The sequence below is a fragment of the Nomia melanderi genome, chromosome 8 (genome assembly GCF_051020985.1).
Source record: "Nomia melanderi isolate GNS246 chromosome 8, iyNomMela1, whole genome shotgun sequence".
NCBI classification, from domain to species: domain Eukaryota; kingdom Metazoa; phylum Arthropoda; class Insecta; order Hymenoptera; family Halictidae; genus Nomia; species Nomia melanderi.
In genome coordinates, this window is record NC_135006.1 from 6,903,448 (window position 1) to 6,928,988 (window position 25,541).

At 38.9% G+C, this 25,541-nt stretch overlaps 1 protein-coding gene across 13 annotated transcripts in view; it reads left to right on the top strand.

Annotated features, from left to right (window-relative positions):
- Nucleotides 1–25,541, top strand: part of LOC116426634 (uncharacterized) — a 651,129-nt gene that overhangs the window by 396,501 nt on the left and 229,087 nt on the right. For 12 of the 13 annotated variants that reach the window (XM_076369924.1, XM_076369923.1, XM_031975851.2 and 9 more), the window contains one exon: nt 9,300–9,437. In XM_076369924.1, coding sequence (XP_076226039.1) covers nt 9,300–9,437 — 138 coding nt within the window. Of the gene's footprint in view, nt 1–9,299; nt 9,438–25,541 lie in introns of those variants that run through there. The other variant, XM_076369934.1, reaches the window with a different exon arrangement.

Here is a 25,541-nt window from a genome sequence, read left to right on the forward strand (position 1 = left end):
AAAATACATTTTTCTTATTTTACTATACATTGCAAATTGAAACCACCATATATAAATCAATAAATGCCTCCAATACAAGATGTAGTAAAGAAACAACAAAATTCCTTCATCAAGACACACGAGTACCCGAACTAATAGTAACCTACAATCAAACATCATTAATCATCGACACAGCAAATATCTATCCATCGTTCGAAAAGGACTCGTCGTCGCGCTGTGAACTGAAATTCAATATTCGATTACCAGGAAACATCCCCGGCATTATTCGTACACAATTGTCCCAGCAATCCGAGACTCCGGCGAGAGCCCAATCTCTAACCTTCTTCCCTTTCCGAGTCATTTAATTATTCGTGGCCAAGCCGCGGAGAAATATTTCCCGTCGGCGAACAAAGGCCACTCGGAGGATCAGGGGAACAGTGGAGGACGAATCTTCGTAGGATTCGCGAGGCCGCGAGGCGGAAAGGTGGCGGCGTGCTGGGTCGAGGCGAAGCTGGGCCTCTCGGTTCAAGTTCCGGGGTGGGCCGGGGTAATGGGCCGGGCTTTGCCGGGCACACAAAGGAAGGATGCGAGGCCCGCGACATTTGCGCGCGCTGCGACTTAAGTTTCGTAATACCATCCGAGCGGCCGTGATACAGTGTACGCATGGCGACGCGGTGGGCGGACAGTTAATAGAATTTGCATACCGACCCGTTGCCTTCAAGAAATCGACCTCCAGCTGGAGATCACTGTCTTCTCTAGCTTCTCGGTATGCATTCCCTTTTCACACCGAATCATCGTTCGGATTGCAAGGATTCTTGTACGTTAGATCGTCTTATAGCGAATCGTTTGTTGAAATAGCAGGGAGTTATTTTTAGATAGGCGTCTATAATTGGAATGTTCTTCTTTTATCATATTTTTAAAGTTATCTCGACTGAATTGGCATGTTTCTTTGAGTTATTTAGAGTGTTTTGACGAGAGTGTTAACGAGAATCCGGTAAAATATAGATAAATGTTCAGAGAAATATTTCACTATTCATTATTTCGTTATTATTCGGTATAAAAATTATTTCCTGAAATGTACTGTGAAAAATACAAATTTTTCGTCCAACTTCGTTCACAAGCTTCAAACTATTAGCAAAGTCATCCTACACAGCTCAATACAATAGAAAATAACGATCGTCTGCTTAAACCACCGATCCCAAGGCAACAATGCGATCGTAATTTAATCCGGTGCGAAAATCTTTCTGACCCATAAACGAGTCGATTACGTGTGCAATAATCGGTGTTATTCGAACTTCCACAATTCAAATCTCTATCTTCCGGCAAACCGGCCGCGCGCGGCCGCCGGTGCACGCAGATAAATGTCAGTTGTGCCGCCATCATTATCGGAGTCCGGTGTTAAGCGGCGCGGGCTACCGACGATTCCCATCGATATTCTCAAAACAGTTCGCAATTCTGCATGAACGCGATTACGAATAATTCCAACTTAATCGCGAGTGAACTCGGGCGCGGAATTATATTAACGCTCGTCGTTCGATTAACAAATTTGAAATTGTAAAAGCGGTCCGGTGCCGCGGGATAGCGTGGGTTTGGGGTGGGGAACGAAGAGGGGCGGGAGGGGTGCTCGTTAAACAGGAACGATCAATATTCGAGGGGCGCGGAGCGTGCAACTTCCCCGGTCGAATTTAAAATCCTCCGTTACGCTCTGTGCCGCCGCCGCGTCTATAAAGCTGCAATAATAAACGCGCATGCGCGCGCGTACGCAAAGCTAACAAAATATGCGAACGCGGGTTACACAATTTATATTGCTGTTTTGTTTGACCGCTACACGCTGGCTCGCCTTCGTTCCGCCAACGGAAAGATATTTAGAAACGCGCAGTGGATCCCCCGATTTCCTGAAAAATATTGTGTGTCGGCTTCTTGCCGGGTTTTTATAGATGTTTCGGTTTAGCGAACGGTGGTGACTCGAAACAGCTTTTCAAAATGTTTTGTCAATGGAGAAGTTTTAGACTTTGATCTGCGAATATCTGTAAATCGTGACGAAAATTTTCATTTGAAAGCTGTTTCTTTTTGCTTTTCGGTGCAAAGGTGTTTTTTAGGCGCTAGAAGTTTTTTTGTGGGAAGTAAATGAGAAATTTGATGTAGGCTTTTTTACTTTTGGGATACTAGTTTTTCTCTCTTTGTTGGAGGAGATTGAAGGTCATATGAAGGATTTGAAGTATGAACTAACTGTATTTGTTGCGAATGGTATTTTAGTGGTGATGTTTGTAATTATTTAACATTAAAACTACCGAACAGGTCAAATTTACTTACCTCAGAATTTTTATTTTGTAAGTATTTAAGTTATGAAAGCGTTCCGACGAGAGATTTGAAATAAAATTTGTGTATTTGTACTGATACAAGACTGAGAGACCCTTTGAATCTCATGAAGCGTATTGTTCTAATTTTGCTTAGAAATTGGAAATAGGTCACTCTAATTGTTCGGTAGTGTTAGTGTTAATATTAATGAGTCTGTTTAGTGGTTTTAATATTAAATTATATAATATTAAATTTATTATTTAAAAATATTAACGACGATAATAATTGATAAATGAAATAAAGTTACTTTCCCCATAAAGATGCGAGGGTTTATTTTTGTATGCGTAGGATTATCATTGAAACAAAAATGTCAGCGATGAAATAACAAATAAATGTTAGAGCACTACAGAATCGCATCAATCAACAATCATGGCGCCCGTACGTGCAATCGGATAAACTGTCCTATAATTCTTTGTGACAGCGGGATTGTCAATATTAACAGAGCTCCAATTGACTGTTAGTGTAGCCTCGACGCCGGCGGTGAAGATAAATTTAACGTGCACAGCAAAATTGAAAACAGTTTACTCTGTCCAACTATCGGACTAAACCAAAAAAAAAAAAAAAATCGTCGGCCGAATATACCGTTGCTCGTAATTGTCAGAACATAGAGCCTGAACCTTTATCCGACTGATAACACATATCTGACAGGATAGAATCCTGACAGCGCAGCTGCTGAAAGGTAAACAAAATTTGCGAGACTCGAATATTGGAAGCGATCGATCGTATGCGCTCGAGAGCGGTTTCGAAAATGTTTTCGGAGCGTAACAGTTTGAACACGTCCACCACCATTAATTTCAATTTGATTAAAATTTTTGTTTGCTCCGTCCCTCCAAATTTTCGACGCGCTTCATCCCGGAAGTCATGTCCGCGCGGTGGGAAAAAAAACGGGTGAATTTCCGTCGGTTTTGTAAATACACATTTTTAATCGTTCCCCTGTCGAAAACCCGACGAATTAATAGTTGTTGTGCTGCAAATTCGAGTGTCGTAGAAGAGTGCAGAATTTACGATATTATATATAAATAATCGTTAAACGTAATTTCAAAGTTACGAAACTTGTTTTAAAGATCACCGAAATTTCACAAATTATGAAGAGCCTGTATTTCTCTTTGAACATGGAGATCAAAAAATCAAACAATAAACTATTGATATATTACTCTATTTACTAACTTACTGCCAATACGTTAGTTTCAAATTCCAATTACCCACATTGAAACCAAAAAGATTAATTCCAATAAATAACACATTCATTAAAATCCAATTTATAGTCTTCACAAATCCGTTACAACGCAAAATGTCAACAAGCCTCCAAACAAACTACATTTGACGAGCATTCAAATTTAGAGCAACGTCTATAAGAAATTGTTTCTGTAAAATTTGTAAGCACTCCTGCTCTCGTTATCTCACGCAAGTCTTTCCGAAACATTAAAACGGGGTGAGCGTCGCTATTAAAACGGCCGCCGTAGGAAAGTCCGTGTATCCAGGAACGCGGAATCGCGTAATGCATCGATGCCGGCGCTGAGAGCGCGGATAGGATTTTAGAAGGGTTGCACGGCTAAGGTAAACGATATTTGCGAAGCTCGGAGGATCGATAGCAATTTAACCACCCTTCGCCATTCTCTACGAGCACCTCCCGCCAGTACATCTATGTACTTTCCTCCAACCTGGGTCCACCTACTACCACCTACCACCATCAGCCGGCACCACCATCATCGCTGCCGTGGCTACCAGTCGCTTCCGCCCAACCCCCATTGCTCGCGCCGTTCATCTCTGTTTCTCTCCATAGCCGCAGCAACCGTGGCCCAGTCGGAACTCATCCATATACATCGAGAAAATTAATATCTGGGCTTCATTCGCGCGCTGAATAAACTCGGTTGCGCGCTCACTTCCTTCCACCACCCCAACCCTTTCATTCCAGCCCTTTTCTCTCCTCTCTAACCGTTGGTTCCGAGCCGACCGTGATCGGTCCCCTGTCTTCGCAGCCTCTTGTTCCCGCCGCGGTCTCTTTTTACCTTCGAGCTTGGAACTCCGCGCTGACAATAAGATATCGGAAGATGTAAGAGTAGAGTTTGCTATGTAACAGGTAGACTGTAGATCTTTGTGCGGGATAATTATTTATTAAATTGATTTGAAGAAATTGATTAAGTGGGAGTGGGTATTGCCTGGGGAATGTTAATAGGTGGAAAATAATTTTATAGTGTTTTGTATTTTGTGTAGTTGTATTTGTCATTAATGCATAAAATGCGCTGTTTAATAATAACTTTGCTGGGGAAGTTCAATTTTTGGTGTGCTTCTTTTATTTTTGTTAGTGGACTTCTGTTAGTTGTTTACTGCCAATTTGAGGTATGCGTAGATTTATACGGAATGTGTAATTCTCTTTTCTTAGAGTATTTCTGAAAGAAACTACGAAGCAAGAGGCTAATGTGAATATTTTCTTAACTTGGATCCAGTTGAATTAGGCAAGTGTACTTTACAGATTTGAATTTTGATTTTCTTGAAAAGGAGAACTCAAATGGCAAGACTTTATTGTATATTTCAGATTCAATTTGTCATATCAAATCACCTACTTTGCTGATGCTTTTTCAAATATTTACAAACTATTTCGAGAAGCTTGCATTGAACAGGAAGTCGCGACCTAGTAAAAATTGTTGGGAAGCTATATTAAAGTTTCTCAGACTTTACATTTTCTTCTCTGCTGATCATTTGCATGTTTTATAAATACAGATCGTTCACGAAAGTATTTGGACAAGCTCCAGGTATAAGGGGTGATTATTTTTAGGACGGATCCATCAATTTTAGTTTACTAAACACATGCTTCAGACATAATTTAGTGTAGATACCACTTAATAACATAATACTTATCTATTTTTTTAATAACACAACCTACTACCTTCAACAAAATCAACCACATAAAAATTTACTTCTCTAAATTCCTATATCATCGTCTACCAACAGATCACAGAATATGCTAGAACTATCAACAGAATAAACCACAAGATGGCCGAAATCGAATGATATTATCGACTATGTTCAATTACTAAACATCAAGTTACACAGTTTCCTCTTCCAAGCCTAAATTTTCAATTCAAAATTCCACTAGTTCCATATACCAATTTAAATCATAAATATCAAATATGAGTTGAAAACATCACTATTAAAATCTCTTCACAACAGCATGAACACCAATCTAATATCATAGCCTCACACGTGCAAATACGATGATCTCTATTGGACAGGTGAAAATTCTCATTGGTTGAACTTGGCGAATAGGTATCGAACGGCATCACACCAGCGGTGACCGGCGCGGCGCGACGCACCCCGCCGTCAACGCACACAGACCGCCGGCAAAAGTAATTCCGCAGAGGCGGTCTCCTCGAAAACTCGTGTTTATACAGCAGTTGACATCGAACGCGTTTACCCGGGACTGTTAAATCAAGCGCAAAAACTGTTCGGCTCTCCCCCGCGGCGAGCTTTAACTGTTTGAAAAGAGTTGAATGGAAGCCGTTCAGCTTAAGCGGTGTCACCGTGTGCGTGCGTGAATGTTTGTCCGCCTATGGACGTGTGCGTGCGATTCATCGATCTCGTAACCGGGGAGAATGTCCGGCGTACCTGGACCGCTTATATTTACATATTTAACTAACCCAGCCGCGCGGGCATTAACGCGAACGCGGGACGAATATTCTCGAATATGTTAATCCCGCGCGAGACCTATACTACTGCTTTAAATTAACGCGGACACTTCCGAACGATTTGCTGGCGTCGAAGTTTCGGCGTCTGGTGTACAGGATTTCTTCTCTCTCGGAACGATTATTTTGGTGATTGTTTCTTTTGTAAGATTCTGCTGCGAGAAGATTGCGTATTGTTATGGATAAATGCCAGGAGTTTCGTTTCAACCTTTAACGGTCGACAATTTTCTATTAATTCTTTACGAACGAGACAGTCTTAACCCATTGCCTTGCGATAACGTATGAAGTTCGCAGCGAAGATTTTAAACAGAATTTAATAAACATAAATATTACTCAATTCCCATGAATTCAAATGAAATATTATTTTTCCGTTATCAGTTATTATATTTTGAAGCAAGGAAGGATGTATAATATGCGTATGCAATTTTTCTCTTGTTTCAAAAAATTATTAATGACAATGTTGTTGTATCGATCACAGATAAATATGTTATAGGGCAAGAGGTTCTAGTATTTGTTTTCATTAAAAACTGAATTATGCGTCGAAGTCTTAAACACTAAAAGAAAACAAACAACCTGTCAGTTCTCGTTACTTGAATAATTAAATTATTAATTTGCAGCTTTCGATTTCAGATATCGTAGTCGTCATTGCGGCGGTATTCGACCGGAAAGGGTTAAAACTTTGAATGGAAATAGCAAATTTTGCTTGTACAAGTTCTTAATGCTTTTAAGCGTGTGAGTTCATCGTATTTATAAAAGAATAGTGGTTTTATTTTTGTATAGCAATTAGGCGCAATTGCTATCTACTTCTCTAAAAATTGACATCCTTCGGATATTTTTAACTCCTTACTCGACAATTGCACTGGAAATATTCAATACTTTCCGATGTAATATAGATATTCTTTGAAACTAACTAATAAGGCAATATGCATAAATTAAAGATCAAAGCTATTGCATTTCAACATTTCATATACTGATGCATTATATAAAACTTAACCCTTATCACTCCAAAAACATCATAGAATGATTGCTAGTTGCTCCAAATAAATTTTGCTATAAATTAATTTCAAAGGGCAAATTCAATTATGAATATTGAATAACCATAAAATAATATCAAAAAACAGGAACATTTATTCATACATATTTTACTGTTGCAATTGTGCTAGATATATCTGTGGTTGTCAGTGAGACTACCGTTTGCAGTGATAAGGGTTAATATATATAAGACTTTGTAATTTTACTATATCAAATCAAGCGATGACTGAAAATTACCTCTTGAACGCAAAGGGTTGAATATTTGCTATTCATTTTACGTTGTTTGACCATTACCCAGTGTTAATGATCGTTGTCCACGTAAATTCTCAAAAAGCTGAAAAACAATTAGTGACCGTTTTACGTTGGAATACGTCGAAACGATTTCATTACATAATCGTGGCCGACGATGGTTTGTCAACAGCCTGGCATAATCGAGTGAACCGGAACGCTCGTAACGAGGGTCTGTCGAGCGGAAACGGAATTAAGGTCGCTTAACGCGAGTAGGGTCTTTGTAACCTAAAATCCGCAGGCAAAGTTTGGTGCCACTTGGCAGTAGTTGTCCCCCGGATCGCGAAGGCCACCTAAGGTCTCGAGAGATCCTCCACCGGCTGCTAGTTCTTCTGAGAGTGCTTCAGCGTTGTTGTCACTGCGCTGTGGAATATGCGAAAGCGACACTCCTCTCGTTCCCGTCGCGTTCTCGTCGCAACTCTTTAGCCCCCAAGCCAAACTTCGGGTTGTCGCTGATGGGGGTGATCGATGGACTTCCTGAACTACTTTCGAGTCATGGTCGAACGGTCCTCTGCACCTTGTATTTATGGGGTCAAGCGAGATTTTCGCGGTTCTGTTACACCGCGAAGGTAGCCACAAAGGCTTTTCTTTTTACTTTAGCTACTGCTAACTCTAGGTTTAGGGAACGATGTCAGTCTGTCGCATGAATTTTATAAAATGATTTGTTTACGTTGAGTTTGATTGATGCAATTACACGAATACGTATCCTAACTGTCTATTTTTAAACCTGCAATTTCGAAGATCTAAAAAATGAAGAACTACTAGATTTAAAGGTGCAATATTTTATCCTTATTCTATATACTTTAGTCAAATGGGTATATTGAATCTTAAAAATGAATTATAGTGATTTAGAGAAGTGATGGTCTTAGTTGAGATAAAATTAACGACAGAATATTGAAGTGTATCATTATTCATTTTCGTAATCTTTGACAATCGAGGAATTTCAAATTATTATTACGAAAGATATACTATATGAATATACAAAAAGTATACTCTGTTCATTCATCATTATCTCTATATCTAATTTCATAGAAATTTCTACTCCTTTAACACTTTCAATTCATTCATTGTTAAAGAAACATACGTTTAGAAGAACGAAAACGAAAAATAATTGCATGTATTGATATTCTTCGTTCTAAGATCACTTGAAAGGAAAGTATTAAATGATAGAGGAAGGAAATGCTCGTTACAACCATATCGTGACGGCTGTGGCCAATTATATGTTAGATACGGCCGTCGTAACACGTAAAGAATCTTGTCCATCTGTTAGCACCGTTTGCCAACCTCGAGGTCGTCCAAGCTGGCATTGAGTGAACCACTGACGGATGAGATTTTCCTCGCAGCGTGTAACTTGCTCATGAAAACGAAGGCGTGGCGGGCGTATTCATGGAATAAGAGCGATCTCTAGCGTATGCTCAGAGCAATTTTCCACATTGATTCATTAGAACCGTGTTTCCTGGCATTGATCCTCGGAATACTTGGGTAAACGGGAAGATATAGTGATGATGTAGTCATATTTTTCTCCTTACGCGTGGATATAATTTTTTAATTCCTGTAACGTCGAAGTTTTTCGAGCACAGGTTATTCGCAACGTAACAGCATCGCGTTTGGCAGATTAATATTAAGAATTCGATTCAATAAGTTGTAATACTTGTACCCAATCATTGTTTTTTATATGTTTCGACCACTGTTTTGTTTTAAAGATGTATGTAATCTGCAGCATTTTAGATTATTTTTTAGATAATTTTTGTTAAGAAATAATATTTAAAATAAAAATGGAAAGTATATATAGGAGATTTTTATTTATTTGTAGGTTATATTAATAATTAGAGATTAAATTATCATTATATAATTTTAGTAATTATATTCAACTGCAATTGTAGTCTTTTCTTTCTGTTTTATGAAATGAGGATATATTTGTGTTGACACATAGAGAAAATTAATAATAATGTGTTTTAGGCAATGGGAACTTGGAGTTGTTCGATAGTGAGAGTGGGCCGGATCTCACACTATCACCTCAGACCTTCACGTCGACGGCAGAGGCCTTCATCAATGACAATAGTGATAGTCTTGGTGTTCCAGGAGACAACGATACGGGTGAGTGATAGATACTAATTACAGTATTAGTTATCTTGACAGTATTATATTGCCATGTATAAATTCATAAATAAGTATTCATTCATCAATATACTTCTCTGTAAAAGTAACACATCTAATTAGAAGTATATGATAAAATACCGATATTACGAAGTAACTGAAAATGAAGTGGAATAAAATTTCGAAATTTCAAAATCTAGATAATTTCTTGACATATTTCTTGCTTTAAAAAAGGCATATAAAATGATAATCCTTCGGTAACAAGTGAGATAGATACATTGGTATTATAAACATCTCCAGTAATGGACATCTAAAAAGAATAGCAACGTTTAAGTAGAATAGGGATGCACGAGTCAGACACGCCTACTTTTAAATCGTACGTGACCAATTCTTAACTTCTTAAAACACTTACTAAATACAATCATATCAAAAAATTCGGTACTTTCACAAAATTACCTAATTTTTAATATCAAAAACTTTACAAAAACAATGTTCATTGAACTCATTCAACGTACATAATGCAACAAACATAATTTAAGCAACAAATCCAGAAACTACACGCTCAAATTTTTATTGAACTTACTCAGAACGAGGAAACGGGGATAGCCCGAAATTTATTAACATCTTGATTGCACTAAAATTCAAACAGCATTAAAATGAATGCGAAGATGGGGTTTGAACGTGGCTCCGCGCATTCGTCGAGAGCAAGACCTTTATCGTCGAGTGTATATCGAACCGTCCTTTCTGTAATAAACTGCGACAGACAATCCCGTTCATCACACGTCAAAGGGATCCGTTTATTTCCGTCTATTCCTTTTATTCGGCGAAATCGCCTTCGAACAAATCGGATATCCGCACACGGTGGGCGTGACTCTAACCCGATTTTAATTTAATTGAGCGAGAGGACGTAGCGCGTCGATCGTTTATAGTCGTTAAGCAAAGGAACACAGGACAATACATTAACGTAATTGTTGCGCAGGTCGTCAACAGGCACAGTTGAACAGTGAGTTACAACTAGTTCGAACATGTCGGCGGTGGTCATTTCCGTATGTGCGACTGGGTATATAATACCTATTGTTCCTAACAAGTATAAGGGGACCGTGCCGCTTGTACAGTAAGCTATAAAATGTCCGCATTGTTTCCAACGGGACCCGTTTGTACGGTAATCGAGTCGTCTTACTCGAATGGAGACCAGTGACTTGATATATCAATCGGCATTTGAACACCATCGCTCGTATTCTTTCGGGAAATCGTTTCCCGGAATGCTAGAGATATCGTGGACGTATTTTGTTTTCCGATTATTCGATCTTTTTGGTTCTTTTGAATTAAACCTTTGCATTCGATGATAATGTTCATTATGAATATACATTAGTTTCTGATGGAATATCGATAATACTGTTTGCAAGTTACATAATGAAAAATCTTGCATAAGTTAAGGAGCAAAATTATGTATTTTATTTCTGTGTTTTATGTACTGATACCTGATTCGAAATGTAATGCTGAGTCTTTAATTTTATCATTTTGCTGTGTTGAATCAAATGGCGAGGGTTGTCTTATAGTTCTGACAGTTATGAATGTTATAAATAATGCTTTTCCTTTTTATTTTTCTTCATAAGTTTCTGAGTTAACGTGATTTTTGTAAGATATTTAGATAGCTACTGATGTCATGATTAATATTGGTTCTTCATTTCCATATCCTTCTGAATTAATATTGTTATATTCGTGAATTATTTATGGAAAATTTTAGATATTACAAAAAGATCGTTCCCTACAGATGAATTTGTATTTACTAAAAATCACTCTTGGAATACAAAAATAATAATAACAAACGACAGAATATTTAATTTTTATTGGTCTTACAAATCAAAAACATTCAAATAAAATGGTCATCTTGTTAAATATATGTATTAAATGAAAAGATATGTCACATATAAATGATTTCACGCTTTTCCTGTAAATGACATTTACAAGAAATTAATCAAATATTATATAATCTGACGTCTTCGAGGAAATTCGTAATTCCGACAGGCCGTACGAGCGCCCCGCAACTTCTCATCCTTTGGCGAGTGATTCATGAGAGCCAAACAAACGAGCGGTGTGGTAAAAAAAATATCAGATTTCAAGGGCCGAGCCAACAGCCGCGTGCCGCGATCTCTGCCAAAATTGTGTTGTCCGCATAGACGTGTCGAGCCCTGTATTCGATATGTTTTTTCTCGGCACACACGGATATCCTAATTGCCGTCGCGTGTCTCCGGGTTTGTTTCCCCTAACAGGGAACAGTTACGAGGAAAGAAAAACACGTGAGGAAATTGGTCTAATGAGCCACTAACGGTAAGATTGATTCGGTGATAGAGGCTTATTACCACGAAATTCTTTCTAAATACGTATAATAACATTTCCTGTAGCCATTGATTCATTTAGTCTCATTTCTAACAACAAAATTGTAGTTAAAGGATGGATCAGTATACTTATATATTGACTCTGCTTAATGTTTTTTTAGTGTCAGTTATTTGAGTCATTAGTTTATATTAGGATTTTCTTAACAATTTATATTATTAGTAGTGAATTTGATTTTCATTATTTGGATGATTTTTATTATGTTATACTATATACGTTTTTTATTTTATTTTTATTATGTTATACTATTCGGTTTTGAGAATTTTCATTGGAAAATAGCATATATGAATGTTTATTAATTTTGTACTTATTAATGCTATTATAGGATGTAATTATTACTCTGTTAAGTGGTATATCTCCCTAAATTTATTAGCTTCCAATATAATGTTTAATTACATCTCACTTCCACATTCTGAAGTACCTTTAATATATTTCTTTAGTTTGACTCAAAGTACCAGTGTCTACGTTCATGTTCTACTATCTTAAGCAATTTTTTAAACTAGTTGCAGCAAATGTAACTATAATAACACTTCCATAAATCAGTATGCAAGGAATTAACAATATTCGTCAAAAACGTAATTAAAAATACAATCAATGATACATCTTAAAATATTCAGCCTCACTTCTTTCTATGTTACAGTCTTCCCATATTTATATAAATTACTTCCTTCATTCCCAAGGCTTGACTGTATCCCGAAAGGAACGCGGAAGTGTTGCGAAACACCCGGCACACGTGAACTTGATATACGAAACAAATATTGACGGCAAAGCTGAAAATTCCTCGGGTCAAAGCGAGGGAACGATTCGATTTGGACGGTCGAGAGCGGCGAATATTCATCAGCGATGATTTCCAGTCAACGAAACCGGCTTTGTAGCCTTTGATCCGTGACCGGGGGAAAATTCAAACATCGCGCGATCGCGGTAAGGTGTAACTTTTGCGCGGGCGTAAGTTCATTATAACAGTTTTGGGCAACCTCCGCAATGAGCGAGAGGGAACTTCGAAGCTACAGCTGCAGGCGGTCCGTGCATTGCGCGTCTATGAATAAATTTCACAGTGACGATATGTCATTTGCATATTACCTGCTACGTGACGGCCGAACCTTCGTCGCGTTCAGTTCTCCGTATCAAGGTTAGCTCGGTCGGAATGTTTGGCTCGATGAAAATTATACGATCGATGACAGCGACGTTTTTGTTATTCACTACGATCCGTCTATCTTTACGAGCTCGGATAGTGTTCGGAAAAATGTTATGCATACTTCGATCGTTTGTTAAATTATACTAGATATTAAATAAAAGAAGAATAGATTTGAGGGGTTTGTGTAACGATTCTTATCGAGGAATGTAAAAATGGATTAGTTTTTGAAAAGAGTTTTTGTATATCTCGGTCGCTTAATAAATTTTATGCTTTTTTAACTATGAATTATGCCTCTTCACCATTTAGTTAGTAGAAAAGGAAAGAAGTGATGTATTATGTTTTTAGAATTTAGAAAAGTTGAACGTCTTTGTTGGAAATATTCATTTAAACTAATATTGAAACTAATTACTTTTCAAACAGCTTAACCAAATGCCTTTTCATTCAAACCACAAAGACAAAGGGCTAATTAAATACTTTTACCATAAAATTCGAAAACATTCAAAAACTAGGCTCACTTATTTCGACCCATGTATGATTCAATTAAAATCGCACAAAAACATCCGGTTCCAATCTCGAAAATCGCTTCGTGTAATTAGCAATCTCCGAAGTTCATAGTGCCAATGAATCGTGTCCGAATGAATAATAATTCAAACTGCGAAACTAGGTTGAACTCGGCACCGCGTCCCGTTCGAACGAGATTTTCGAATTAATTTGGTAAACTACACCGCGAAACGGGGAAGGAGACGGGAAAAGTTATTTATCGCGTCCGTATTAAATTCCGCGGAACGCCGGCTGACTCGTAATAAGACATCAGACTGGCACGCGGACGTCAGTGGTGGGTAGGGATGAACTTGCGCTGGAAAAAATACGGGGAATCGTTGTAGACAGAGGAATATTGCATTCTTGTGTCGAAGCAATTACTCGCGCCGAGGTATCGTTCTTCTGTCGCCTTTACAGTGGAAACTTTCCATGGCGCAAAAAAAAGCTCGAAAGAAAGAGAAGGGTAGGAAAGACGGTCCAAGGGGGTTGAGAGGGGGTGAGACCGAACAGTGGAGGCGACTGGCAAGGAAAAGAAAAAGGAGGACCACTTTTCCACCACCAACGGAATACTCGAAGCAAAGAATCGTATCTAGGACTCTTCGTTTACCTTTTCTCGTTTCTCTTTTTTCCGCGTGCCTCTCCATCTTCCGTTGCGCGTCGTTTGTTCTCGAAGGAACTTCATTTTCGGCTTTAAGTCGCAATTATTCGTCCCCCCTATTTAGACGGGATATTTCGAAAGGTTTCTCGAGTGATATTAAATTCCCCGAACGACGGGGAAATTCTCCGCGCGCTTTTTGATTCGTGCGAGAGCGAATGTTTTAAGGTTAGATTCACCCGTGGAGATTTTGTCGGTACAATGATTGGCGAGAGTTGTTTGTTTAATTTTGGAAATTTCTCGGTTGATTTTGTGTCTTGGTTGTGCTGATATTAGACTTATTTACTAACTGGAAATGGTGTTTATGACAAATGTTTCGTTTCGAAAAGTACTCCAACTAATCTAAGTACACGATTCTGTAAACCTAGTCAATTTCTTGACCTCAACTGTGCCAATTGCTATATTCACCTATCGAAATTCTTTTTTTCCTCCATACCGCGGTAGCATAATTGTTACTACTTCATCTTTTTGTCAGAAGATACCGAACAGCTGCAAGTTCGCCAGGTTCCAACGAATAAGAAACTTTGCTCAGCAAAAAATGTACAACTCCGCAGGTGGAAAGCGATTGTTTCCCGTAAGAGAATTCCTCTTTTTCTTCTTCTAGCAGCGTTTTCGTGCTCCATTCCGCTTGAAGATGAGTTTCTTCGCCTGAATCTGAGGGTATGATTCAGGCCCGACTGGCTTCGTTGTTTTCCCTGGCCGCCCACTCGCCGCTCGTAACTGCAACGGCGGCGCTCTCTTCTCGAGGTGTCAGTTTCAGGAGCATCGAGAGCGTGGAACAGCGGTTTTAATGGAACTCCTCGGCGAGACGCGCCTCGATATCTCCTTGCAGCCGATTGATTTTTCTTTTGCCCACCCTTTCAGCCTCGATATTAAGTTCACGGGCCTCTCGTTGGACCCTGGAGTCTATTATTTTCAAGCGTCCACCTGCGGGGCGAAGTTATACATTGTCAGGTTATTTCTTCGCGATTCTTCGCGGAAACTCCAGTCTGGAACCGATCGTCGTTATCGATTAAAGCAGTACATTTTGATAGCGCGACCTTTTTATACTACAGGCCCTTCTGAAATCGTAATGTGACTAGGAAGGGATTATTCTATATAAGAAATTGAGTTGGATTTGTACAATAGAACTGTTTCGTACGATACCTTGTTTTTTATGGCCATTCTGCTGAATTTAGACAGTTATCGGTGAACGTATCTGTCGACAACTTACTGTTTTTACTTCTTGGCGGAATTATATAGAATGTGTTTAACTTCTGATGCTGATTGTTTCGGAAACACGCGCAAACGCTGTTTGAGAAAATTTTATTACTAAAATTTTATTATTATAAATTTGAGAATATTTGTTCTTCACAGCTACATTCCAATAAATTGGAAAATAACATTTTTGGAAATACTAGTAACTACACAGTGCATAGCAGATCATCCAAAAATTAATTTCAAATTTTCTACTATTCTATATGATTTGATATTTCATTGCTCGTAATTCTAGACCGCAAAATCACTGATTACGCTAAATGAACTTGGATGCGCATAAATTAAACGTCCCAGTGAGAATTCGTAGCTGGAAAATAATAAAATAATAATAACAACCCAGCGCATCTACTGCTGCGCGTTTATTTCGAGAGACCTTTGCGCGGAAGCTGTTCGGTCTGTTGTAGGAGACTAAGTTGATTTTCGAGACGATGGGTGGAGGATCAATTACGGGAAGCCGTAAACATTCCGCGTAACCCAATCGTGGAACGCATGTAGCGCGACGGTGCTTTACGGTGCCGCTGCGTGATCATTTCGGCCGTCGCTTTATTGCTGGATATGATTGACCGTGCCTGCGGTAGCGTGTGCTGTTCCCGTAATTCGTGCGAGGCGCTGGACGCATTCTTGCATTATAGCCCATCGTTAACGATAAATTCCCCCTGTCCTCGTCTTTTTAGAATCCTGTGGTGAAATTGATAATTATTCGTCCGAAGAGATACGGTGTGTTACGTTCTTTCCGGCTAAATTAAAGCACCATCTTTGTGTGATAAATAGCTTTTACTGAATTACGAGAATACTTCATTAATATTTTACACGTTATAGCCAGAGTTCGATTAATTAAAAATTTTTTTATTACTCTGTTTTATTTTTGTTTTTTCTTAATATTTGAATAATAAACATTCCAAGAGTTTAATCCTTTTATTCTGTTTTGTTTAGTTATGGATTCGTTCCTTAATTTCTCATTGCTCAGAACTTATAATTTTAAATATATATTCGTACCTTGTATTGACGCTACTAGTGTACAATTTTTTTGAGTCTACTGGAATTAATTCACCTCACCGAACAATTTACATGAATAAAGGTAGCACGATAATGATAAAAAAATGGGGTAATTCTTAATAAAAATTTCAGCAATACAAATTTTAATGTCTGCTGTAAAAAATTAGTATTTCTTGATTAACATTTTGTCCGCATTCTCCTGAAATATTATCCATATTATGAGAAATGTAGCGACAAACGTGAATATGTGATAAATGATATTTTATCTCGAATATCGTGTGTTTTGTGCGTGTTAACGTTACATTTTATCTGAATTTTTTCAGAATGTCGTAGGAATGTGGCTGACAGGGCAGAAAGTTAATTAATCAGGCTGCTCGGTATATATCCGGTAGCAAAGTAGGGTACTATAATAGAATCGTAAAAATCTTCACTCTCTCCCAATTCCTCTTAGCTTTCCTGTCCAAGATGAACTCGTGCCAACTTTTTACGACGTGACTTCCGACTCTCCCTTGACAATGAAATTCACTGATATTCTTCCAGAGCATTACATCAGAGCCAGTCTCCCGAATTTTGTGAATAAGTAGCCATGTTTTATTACTTTCTATCCACACTGGCCAACAAACATTGCAATAAAACGAAGTTGAACTTGACACAAGGTTGAAAGAAACCTTGTATATGTGTAGCTTAGTAAGTAGACACTTCAAATGTAGATGCCAACGTAATACATTAATTCAAGATTCGCGATTCGGTAAGCTACAAAGCTTTCCCCTTATTTATGTCACATTTTCATTTTACGAACGAAACGCAAAACTTCAACCATAATTTACATCGAACCACAAACTCAAATATAAAACGAAAAACTACCAACCCTCCCGAACCAGAATCTACCGAAATGATCGAAAAATATAAAGCATTCCAATTTTATTCCACATGAATTTGATAAAAAGATATCAAAAGCCAACGCAAGAATCTAGGATCAGAATTAACGCCGTTCACCGTTGCAAACACCGGAAGAGGAAAAAAATCTCCCGCACAAGTTTACAGCTCTCCGGTTTTCGCGTCGGAGTCCATTAAAAATTTCGCGAGTTGCGTGCGCTGCGTTACGCATCAAAGCAGTGACAAATAGTAGCAATCATGGTGCCTCCTCGGCCACGCCAAAACTGACACTGCCGCGTGCGTCGACGGCGGCGGCGAGCCGCGAGGTGTCAATAAACCGCTGTCTTTCGCAGGACGGCCTGTTTGTTCCGCGCATCAGCGTCAATCCCGACCGGTGATTAAACTGGAAGCTCATTTCCCCGGAAATTCCCCGGTTCGACGAGAAAAATTTTCGACGTGTCGTTTGTGCGGGTGTCCTGGGCCGCGCGGCGATCGATGTCGGACGAAAAACAGCGGTACCAGGCGGAAGCAAAACTGCGGCTCGTAGCTGGCACTGCGGCCAGCCTCGTTCCCCTTCCGGCCGGGGATCTCCGGGATCTGTTCCAATCATTTTTCGCGCAATAATAGCGTTACTTCCGCGTAATGTCGGTGACGCGCACGATGACCCAGATACACTCCGTTACATTCAGAACCGATCCGACACCGGTTCCTCGTCTCCATAAATAACGAACGACCGGCAAAAAACTGTGACGGAGCTGCAGTTCGTTGATGTCGGCCATTCGCCGCCGCTACGATACGCCGGAGAGGGATAATGGAAGCGGAAGCTCCTCGTCGATTTATCAACGAATAGACCCCGTCGTGTTGCCTGCGAGTCCGAGATCGATGGATTAGCAACGATGTAGTTCGGAAAATGTCGAGGGTTTGTTCTGCACGATACTGTCGTTGCTGGCAGTTTATTCGATGGAAGAAATTGAACTCTATTTGAAATGATTTTATTTTAGGGATTTGAACAATTCGAGTGGGAGAATTGTTGGTGTATGAGAGTCGAAGATGAGGATGTTGGATATAGTTCAATTTTCTCTGTTGAAGATGGTGTGGCAAAGAGATTTTTAAGTAGATTTGAATTGGTTTGACTTAAATGTCTATGATTATGTCTATGTTTGACTAAATGTTTACATTTAGTATTCCTAATTACGTATAAGTAATTTCTATAAAGATCTTCTAATGCGAAACAACTTTTTAATGTACACATATAGAATATATTAAGCTCTTGTTCTATGATTTCTTTCTGAAAGTGATGAATCTAACTACTTTGTTATTAATAATTTATTGAAAGTAAGAGAAAATTTCATTCTTATTCTATGTCAACGCGTGCTCTAAGGTATAATCATTGATAACAGAGGAATAATATGTATTTACATTCAAACAAATTGAATAACATTTATGCTCGTTGAATTCTATTTGAAATCTTCACCACGAATCTGACACGATATCGTAGGCCAAGGGGTTAATGAATCTCTAGAGATCATATTTCATTCACAAAGCAAACTTTATACATTAAATTATTCAGCCCAATTTTCTCTACATCGAAGTTTCAAATAAAAAGATATTCCACATTACTCATATCTATTTCTCAAAGAATCACTCCATCCCCACTAGTACACCTTATCCCGACGCACCTCCTATAATTAAATTTAGGAACATTTTCACAACTACCGAGCAACGTTATTCGCTGCTATCGGCCATTCAGATGGCCAAGTTCGTGACAAAGAGGGCGAAAAAAGGGAGACGAAGGGACGAACAGGGCGGCGCTCGTCGGTGGAAAACTCGCGTCCGCTTTTTCAGCGAGTCTACTGCCGCGCGCCGGTCCCTTTCGCTCGTTTTTCCCCGTGGCCACTCCCCGCCCCGCGTTTTTCCACCCCCGTAGACGTCGAAGAGAAATCACTTTGCTGGCAGGTCCTTCGAGACTCGACGCTTTCAAACGCATCGGGATTACGTCGGAACTTATGGATTCCTTATCCAATCTCTGGAACTACCACTCAGCCCTCCCCCCGTCCCGCCCCACCCACCCCGGCCGCGGCGCTCGTAAAAGCTCGAACGTAATGAGAGGGCGAGCGAGAGAGCTACCGCCGACGCAGCTGTCGCGACGGGCCTCCCGCTTGAAATTGTTGCGACGAATGGAGGAGAGACTATTTTGGGGAAGTTCGGTTTCAGCGTTGACGCTTGCTCGCCGCCTCCCTGATAATTGGACTTCGAACAAGGGGGAAGGAGAAGACGAGCGCACAGGGCTGAACGGGGGAAAAGAGGTTTCGGGAGCTTCCAGTTGGCCGACTATACGGGAGGAATAGTAACGGACTTGCCACGACGACGATTAAGTATCCGGGGAAACGGGAATGACGTATAATTTGACTACAGATTTTATAGGCGTGCGGTAATGCGCCGGATGAAAGGACGAAAGTTTCAGCGATTTTCCGTGACAGATTCACCCACGGTTTTAATATTTTCGGAGTTCGCTGAAATGTATTGCGGGTATTATTTGTCGGTTGGTTTTGTTTTTCAGCGATGGCGTATGAAGAATATTCTGACTGATGGAATTGAATTTTTTCTGGTCGCGACGTTTTCTGTTGAAAATTTGTGTAAAAATATTACATACGTTTTCTAAGGCAATCAATATAATTTAATTCAAATATATGGTAATGTAACACTGATACTACCGAGCATTTAATACGATTGATACATGATCTTTATAAAAATTGTAATAATAGACTATTTTTGGTTTCTTGAGGCATACATTATAGCAGTCAGGTAACTATTTATTTTCAAAATCATCTTGAACATTCAATACTTCGAAACAAAAAGTAACCGAAATTAGTAAATTTGACTGGAACGGTAGTTATAGTGTTGAATAAGTTACGGAGCGAATAATCTTTTCAGCATGAAATTTCATCAAAACGGTCACTGAAGATAAAATTCTCATATAGATCCGCAGATCAATTTCTCTATATCTCTACAATTCTCAAGTTCCACTCTCCGTAATCAAACTCGCAAACCAAGAATCAAATATGCAACAAAAATATTTTCCATATTTTTAGGAACTGCACATCGCATTACCAATAAGAAGGGTATTCTCTGATAAGATCATTACTTTCCGCGTAACCCTACGACGCAAACATATTAATCCAAACGCGAAGCGTTGATTTTTCGTTGCTCATAAAGCTCGTCCGAGCATGTGCGTACAGGTGGGCACGTGTTAGGTGTCACGCACACTATCGGGCTCGCAGCAACACCTGCGTCCGTGGACGACTCGCTGGATGTCGAGACGGTAAAATCGTATTACTAGTGCATTGTGGGAGCTGAATAGCCCGCATTAGAGCCAACGAGGTTGTACCATCGACCTCTCTCGGTCCCTCTCGCACTTTCCCTCGTGGCTCGCCCCCTTCCCCTCTCTCTCCCACGTCGTATCATTATGTCGGCATCACCTCCTACCTCTTCAGCGTTCGCCGGCGTTCCTTCCGTTGCCTCGGCCCCGGCATTCCGACAACCAGAACTCCCTTGTCCCCCAACGAGCATTCTACGACGCTGTTTACGGACCAGAAGCGAGATAGGAAGTGCAAGGGTCGGGAAATTCCGGAAGTTTATGGATTACGAGGCGAATTAACGCCGGGTATACCTGAGAGCAGGGCCCAACACCAGGAAAAGAAATGATGCGATGCGATGCGACCTTCGGTCGTTCTGATAGCGAACGATCCGATTGGAACCGTATCTCGCGCTTGTTCACTACGATGCTAAACGTTTTGTCGATTAGACGGTTTCTCTTTTATATACTGTAATACAGTCGGGCCCAGAAAACTAAGAAATCCTGTCTAACTCGGGAAGTTCCTTCGTCCGCTTCCGCTTTGATTGTAGGAATGTCTGTAACTGGAAATGCAAGAAGTTTGTGTTTCGAGGTATTTGATGTAAAGAATAGCGAAGAAACTAAGGCTACTGTATGGACAAGAGGCACGAACTTAGAATTACACTTAAAAACTACGTCAGGAATGTCTCTGTTCTACAAGGCGTGGAGCGTGCGTCTGTCTGATTCGGAATCAGGGCTCTTAATGACGTGCCCCTCGACCCGACTTCAGCTCAGGGCGGTGGCATCTTTGTCGCCTTCGAGAGCTGCGACGCACTTTTCCGATAACCGAAGTCGACCTGGTCCTTCGGTGTTAAGTTACATCCGGGTCGTTCACCTCGGCTCATGCGTCTCATTTTCGTTACATTGTTACACACGCCAAATTTTCTTACATTGATTTGTGTTTGGTATGTATTTTACATGTAGAACTTTTGAGTTTGGAATTCAATTCGAATTTGCTTTTATGTACGAGACAAAGTTTTATTATTAGTATTTTAATCCATTTGTAATGTGGACATTGAAGCATCGTTGCGGTTATTTTATAACTGTGTAAATCAAATTTACGTACGTTGAATTCTTTTTACTTGTAAGGTTGTGTGGCGGTATAACGGGACGCGGAAAAGGTTTTCTTGCCGAGCGGACGCTCTAGCGTCGCAGACCCTTGCGTGCACGTAAATTTGCCGAGCCCTAAAACGGGCAATGGAGCAGATAAACAAGCTAGCTTCGCACGTAGGGAAAACCTTCTTTTCCGAACGGAATCACGGGTATTTCCATGCACCTCATATCTTTGTCCGCGGACAAATATGTGGGGGTGAAGAAACGTCTTCGTGAAAGCTGCCGTAGCAACAAGAGCCACTTCACGTTCATTCGTTCTGGCGGTAGGTCAGACGCAAATTCTTTCGCGTACTTTTTAAGTGTTAAGTAATAAATAAGTGTTACTGTTAAATAGTGTCAGTCATTTCGCACCCTATTCCCACAGGTTGATCAGATGAAATCTCTGTGACAGGAAGATCTTTGGCCCCTCCTTGCGATTCGATTTATCAAAGTTTGAATGTAGTTAGATGTTTGCGAAAATGTAAATATATGAACAGTATTTTGTAAAGGCGAGAGGTTAAATGGACATTTTTTGATTCTTTTAAGAATTTTAAAAAAGTAAAAGAGAAATTAATGTATTATTTAATTTTGATTATATTTATCTAATATTTATCTCTTCGAGATAACAACAATGATATATGAAAATTTATTTTTACAACAATGTTTTATTGAATGAAACCCTGTGAAAATGTAATTGAGTAACAATGAAATCATTCTGTTGAACGCAATTATGATCAAAATTGTCACAGAAAGAAGTAACAATTAATACAGTAATTATTCTAACAAATAACATTTAATAGAGCAATCAGTACAATAATTTTGTGGCTTCAATTAATTTAATTATTGAAATAAATTACATTGAGTATCTTCAGTATTATTGATAATTGAATAATAGTGATTGTTATTGTATTACGTCAAATTCGAAAACGAAATTTCTCGTGACCTGATTTTCAATGTATAAATTGATATTAAATGATATCGATTTACACGCTGTCTATGTTAAACACGGGTTTTTTACTTGTTTTCTAGAAGCGAGGTTAAAGAGAAACCTGATCGTATCTATCGATTTTACGTCCAGGAACTGCCACGTGATTCGTTTACAGAAACTCCTTACTTCGTAAATGATGATACTTCACTGTCAGTTGTCATTTAAAGCATGAGACGAAAAAAGAAAGAGAGCGCGCACTAAACATAGGTACAATGTATCTGAGTTGCGACACGTGTTATCATCGTAAACCTATTATTCCCGCGATGAGTAATGAGCTGGCTGAAGTTCCTAATGAAAGAAGTTCGAAGCGACACAGAAACTGTATTGGAGAACAAATCGAGAGCTTCGAAGTATCGATTTTTAATTATGAAGCGAGTTATTGGGTATCGAATACTTCAGAGTTTCAGAGTACATGAATATAGTCGGATTTCTACGTTCATCGTTCATGAGACTTTGCGTATTGATTTTCCTGTCGGTCACATGATATTTAATATTTCCTGCAAGGACTCGTTATATTGGACGCTGGAACATTTAGTTTTATTAATCACATAACAAAAGATGCACCTCATTCAAATTCACATGGCCATTGCAATTATTCGACTACGGATCTTCATGCAAATTCAAATGTCGAATTTTTAAGAATGTGACAAAAATTCAATTTCAAAAATTCATATTTCTAAGGGTATTATTTAAAAAAGACAGCATTACGACAGTTAATGGTATTTCCTAATGAACATTATAAGAAACACTGCATCTCAGATATTTTATATATTTTTTCGCGTTGTGTAAAATCTAAATTTCCCATCAATGCATAAAAATTCTCAGCCTCTAAATATATCACTTTCAAATCCCAGGCGTCTGAAGTATCAATCAGAAATTTTGATAAATTGTTGCAAGTTTTTGTGAATCTCTTAACAGCGAAGCTTCCATTTTTAGACAACATTAACTACAGCTCGCAGTCCAGCATAATTGCGTTTTTTAGCGGTACTCACAAAAACAGCAACATGAAAGCTAACGCATCATTGAAAAATGTATTTTATTGTTAAAAATAATACACGACTTTCGTGTTTCCAATTCCGACGCACTTTATTGCCAGCTCCCTATTAATACGTTAAATATTTTCCAACGTTTCGGAATTTATAGGAGTACCTATATATCAATACCGTGATTGCGATCACATTACAGTTTTATCGCTATTTCCCAAACGCGTGATAGGTTGGGAACGCATGCGTAATTGGTTGAATTATTTCTTCGCGTTACTTATTTTTTTGTCGGCGTGTCCGTTTTTATAAATCGCGACGAGAAATATACGGTCGCGGGGACGAAGAAATTTACGATTTTCGGGAGCGCGAAGTTTTGGCGAAATTGAATATGTATATACGTCGCTGAAATTGAAATGGAAAATACGATTTCTCGATGTCTTTTTGATTTTACAATGTTTACGATACTGCAGATATTAGTTTCGCGGAAAGAAATAAATTCATGCATTGTAGAAAAACGTTGGAATCAGAGATATATTCGTTTTTGCGTTATAAATATTATTGTATTATTTTACAACATAATATATTAATGCAGTACTCTATATTACAATTACATTATCAACCAGCTATTCATTAACACGAATGCCGCACGATTTCATAGAACAAAATATGCAAAATGGAAAAAATATATTGAATCATTCGATTGAATTGCATTATTATTATTGCACGTTCATCTAGTCGAATGTTATCGCATTATGTAGCAATATTTATAATATAGAAATGTTTTCACATAATCATCGTTTAATTTAGCAAACTATAGCAATGTGATTTGGTTGGGGGTCACCAGTGACCCCACGGCATTCAATGTGTTAAATTACATTGTTATGAATTTCTATTTAAATTAATTCTTTTATTTAATATTTAAATTAATAAATTACTGCTTCAAATTTTCTACAAAATTCATTGTAATAGAAGTCGAAGCATTATAATTATAATTCATTCTACAATTGTTTTATATTTCTTACTATGAAAACACTTCTATCTACGATAATACAAATCCCACTTTCAATTCAAACATTTCACTTCAACAATTCCTAAACAAGAAAATTCGATTCGAACGCAACAAAATGAACGAAAATTACTCAGTTCATAACTGAGCAAAGTCAAACATTCGACTATCACCTCACCAGACGCACCAAAGGATGCACTCATCCAATCACATTACCAGCCGCTATCTCTCGCGCCAAGCCCGTTAGCTCCCTCATCAAACCTTACCGGACAATGTGCGCCATGATACCGCGAGCGGTCCCCTCGGATCCTCACGAGACCGTGCGAGTTAATCAATATGGGGTAGATTCTTTCTTTGATCGTTCCCGGACAAGAAGTCGGTGAAAAGGTTCGACTGCTGTCTCTCGCGGAGCCGAACTTAAATTGAAAGTGTCCCTTACAATGATAGGAGGCCGGCTGGATACTAGCGAAAAGCGGAGTCAACCTGTTCCGCTCATGCGTTCCTTTCTTTGCGACGCGTACACGCGTGCGGATTTCGTTTTTCATTTCCTCTGACGATGTATTAGGGTGAATCATGTGTTCCGGTGTTTTTTTAAATAGAATTTTAGGCATACGTGTAACAGAAAGCAACGGAGGTTATTTTTTTAAACAAAGGCCATTTTAAGGCCAAGCTAATTCTTTTGAAAGTGGCTTAAATCCTTTAAAAAAAGGGAAAACTGTTAAAAAATAAAACAATAATATAGAATTGGAATTGTTATAACCAGTAACTAGAGTTTTTTGAAAAAT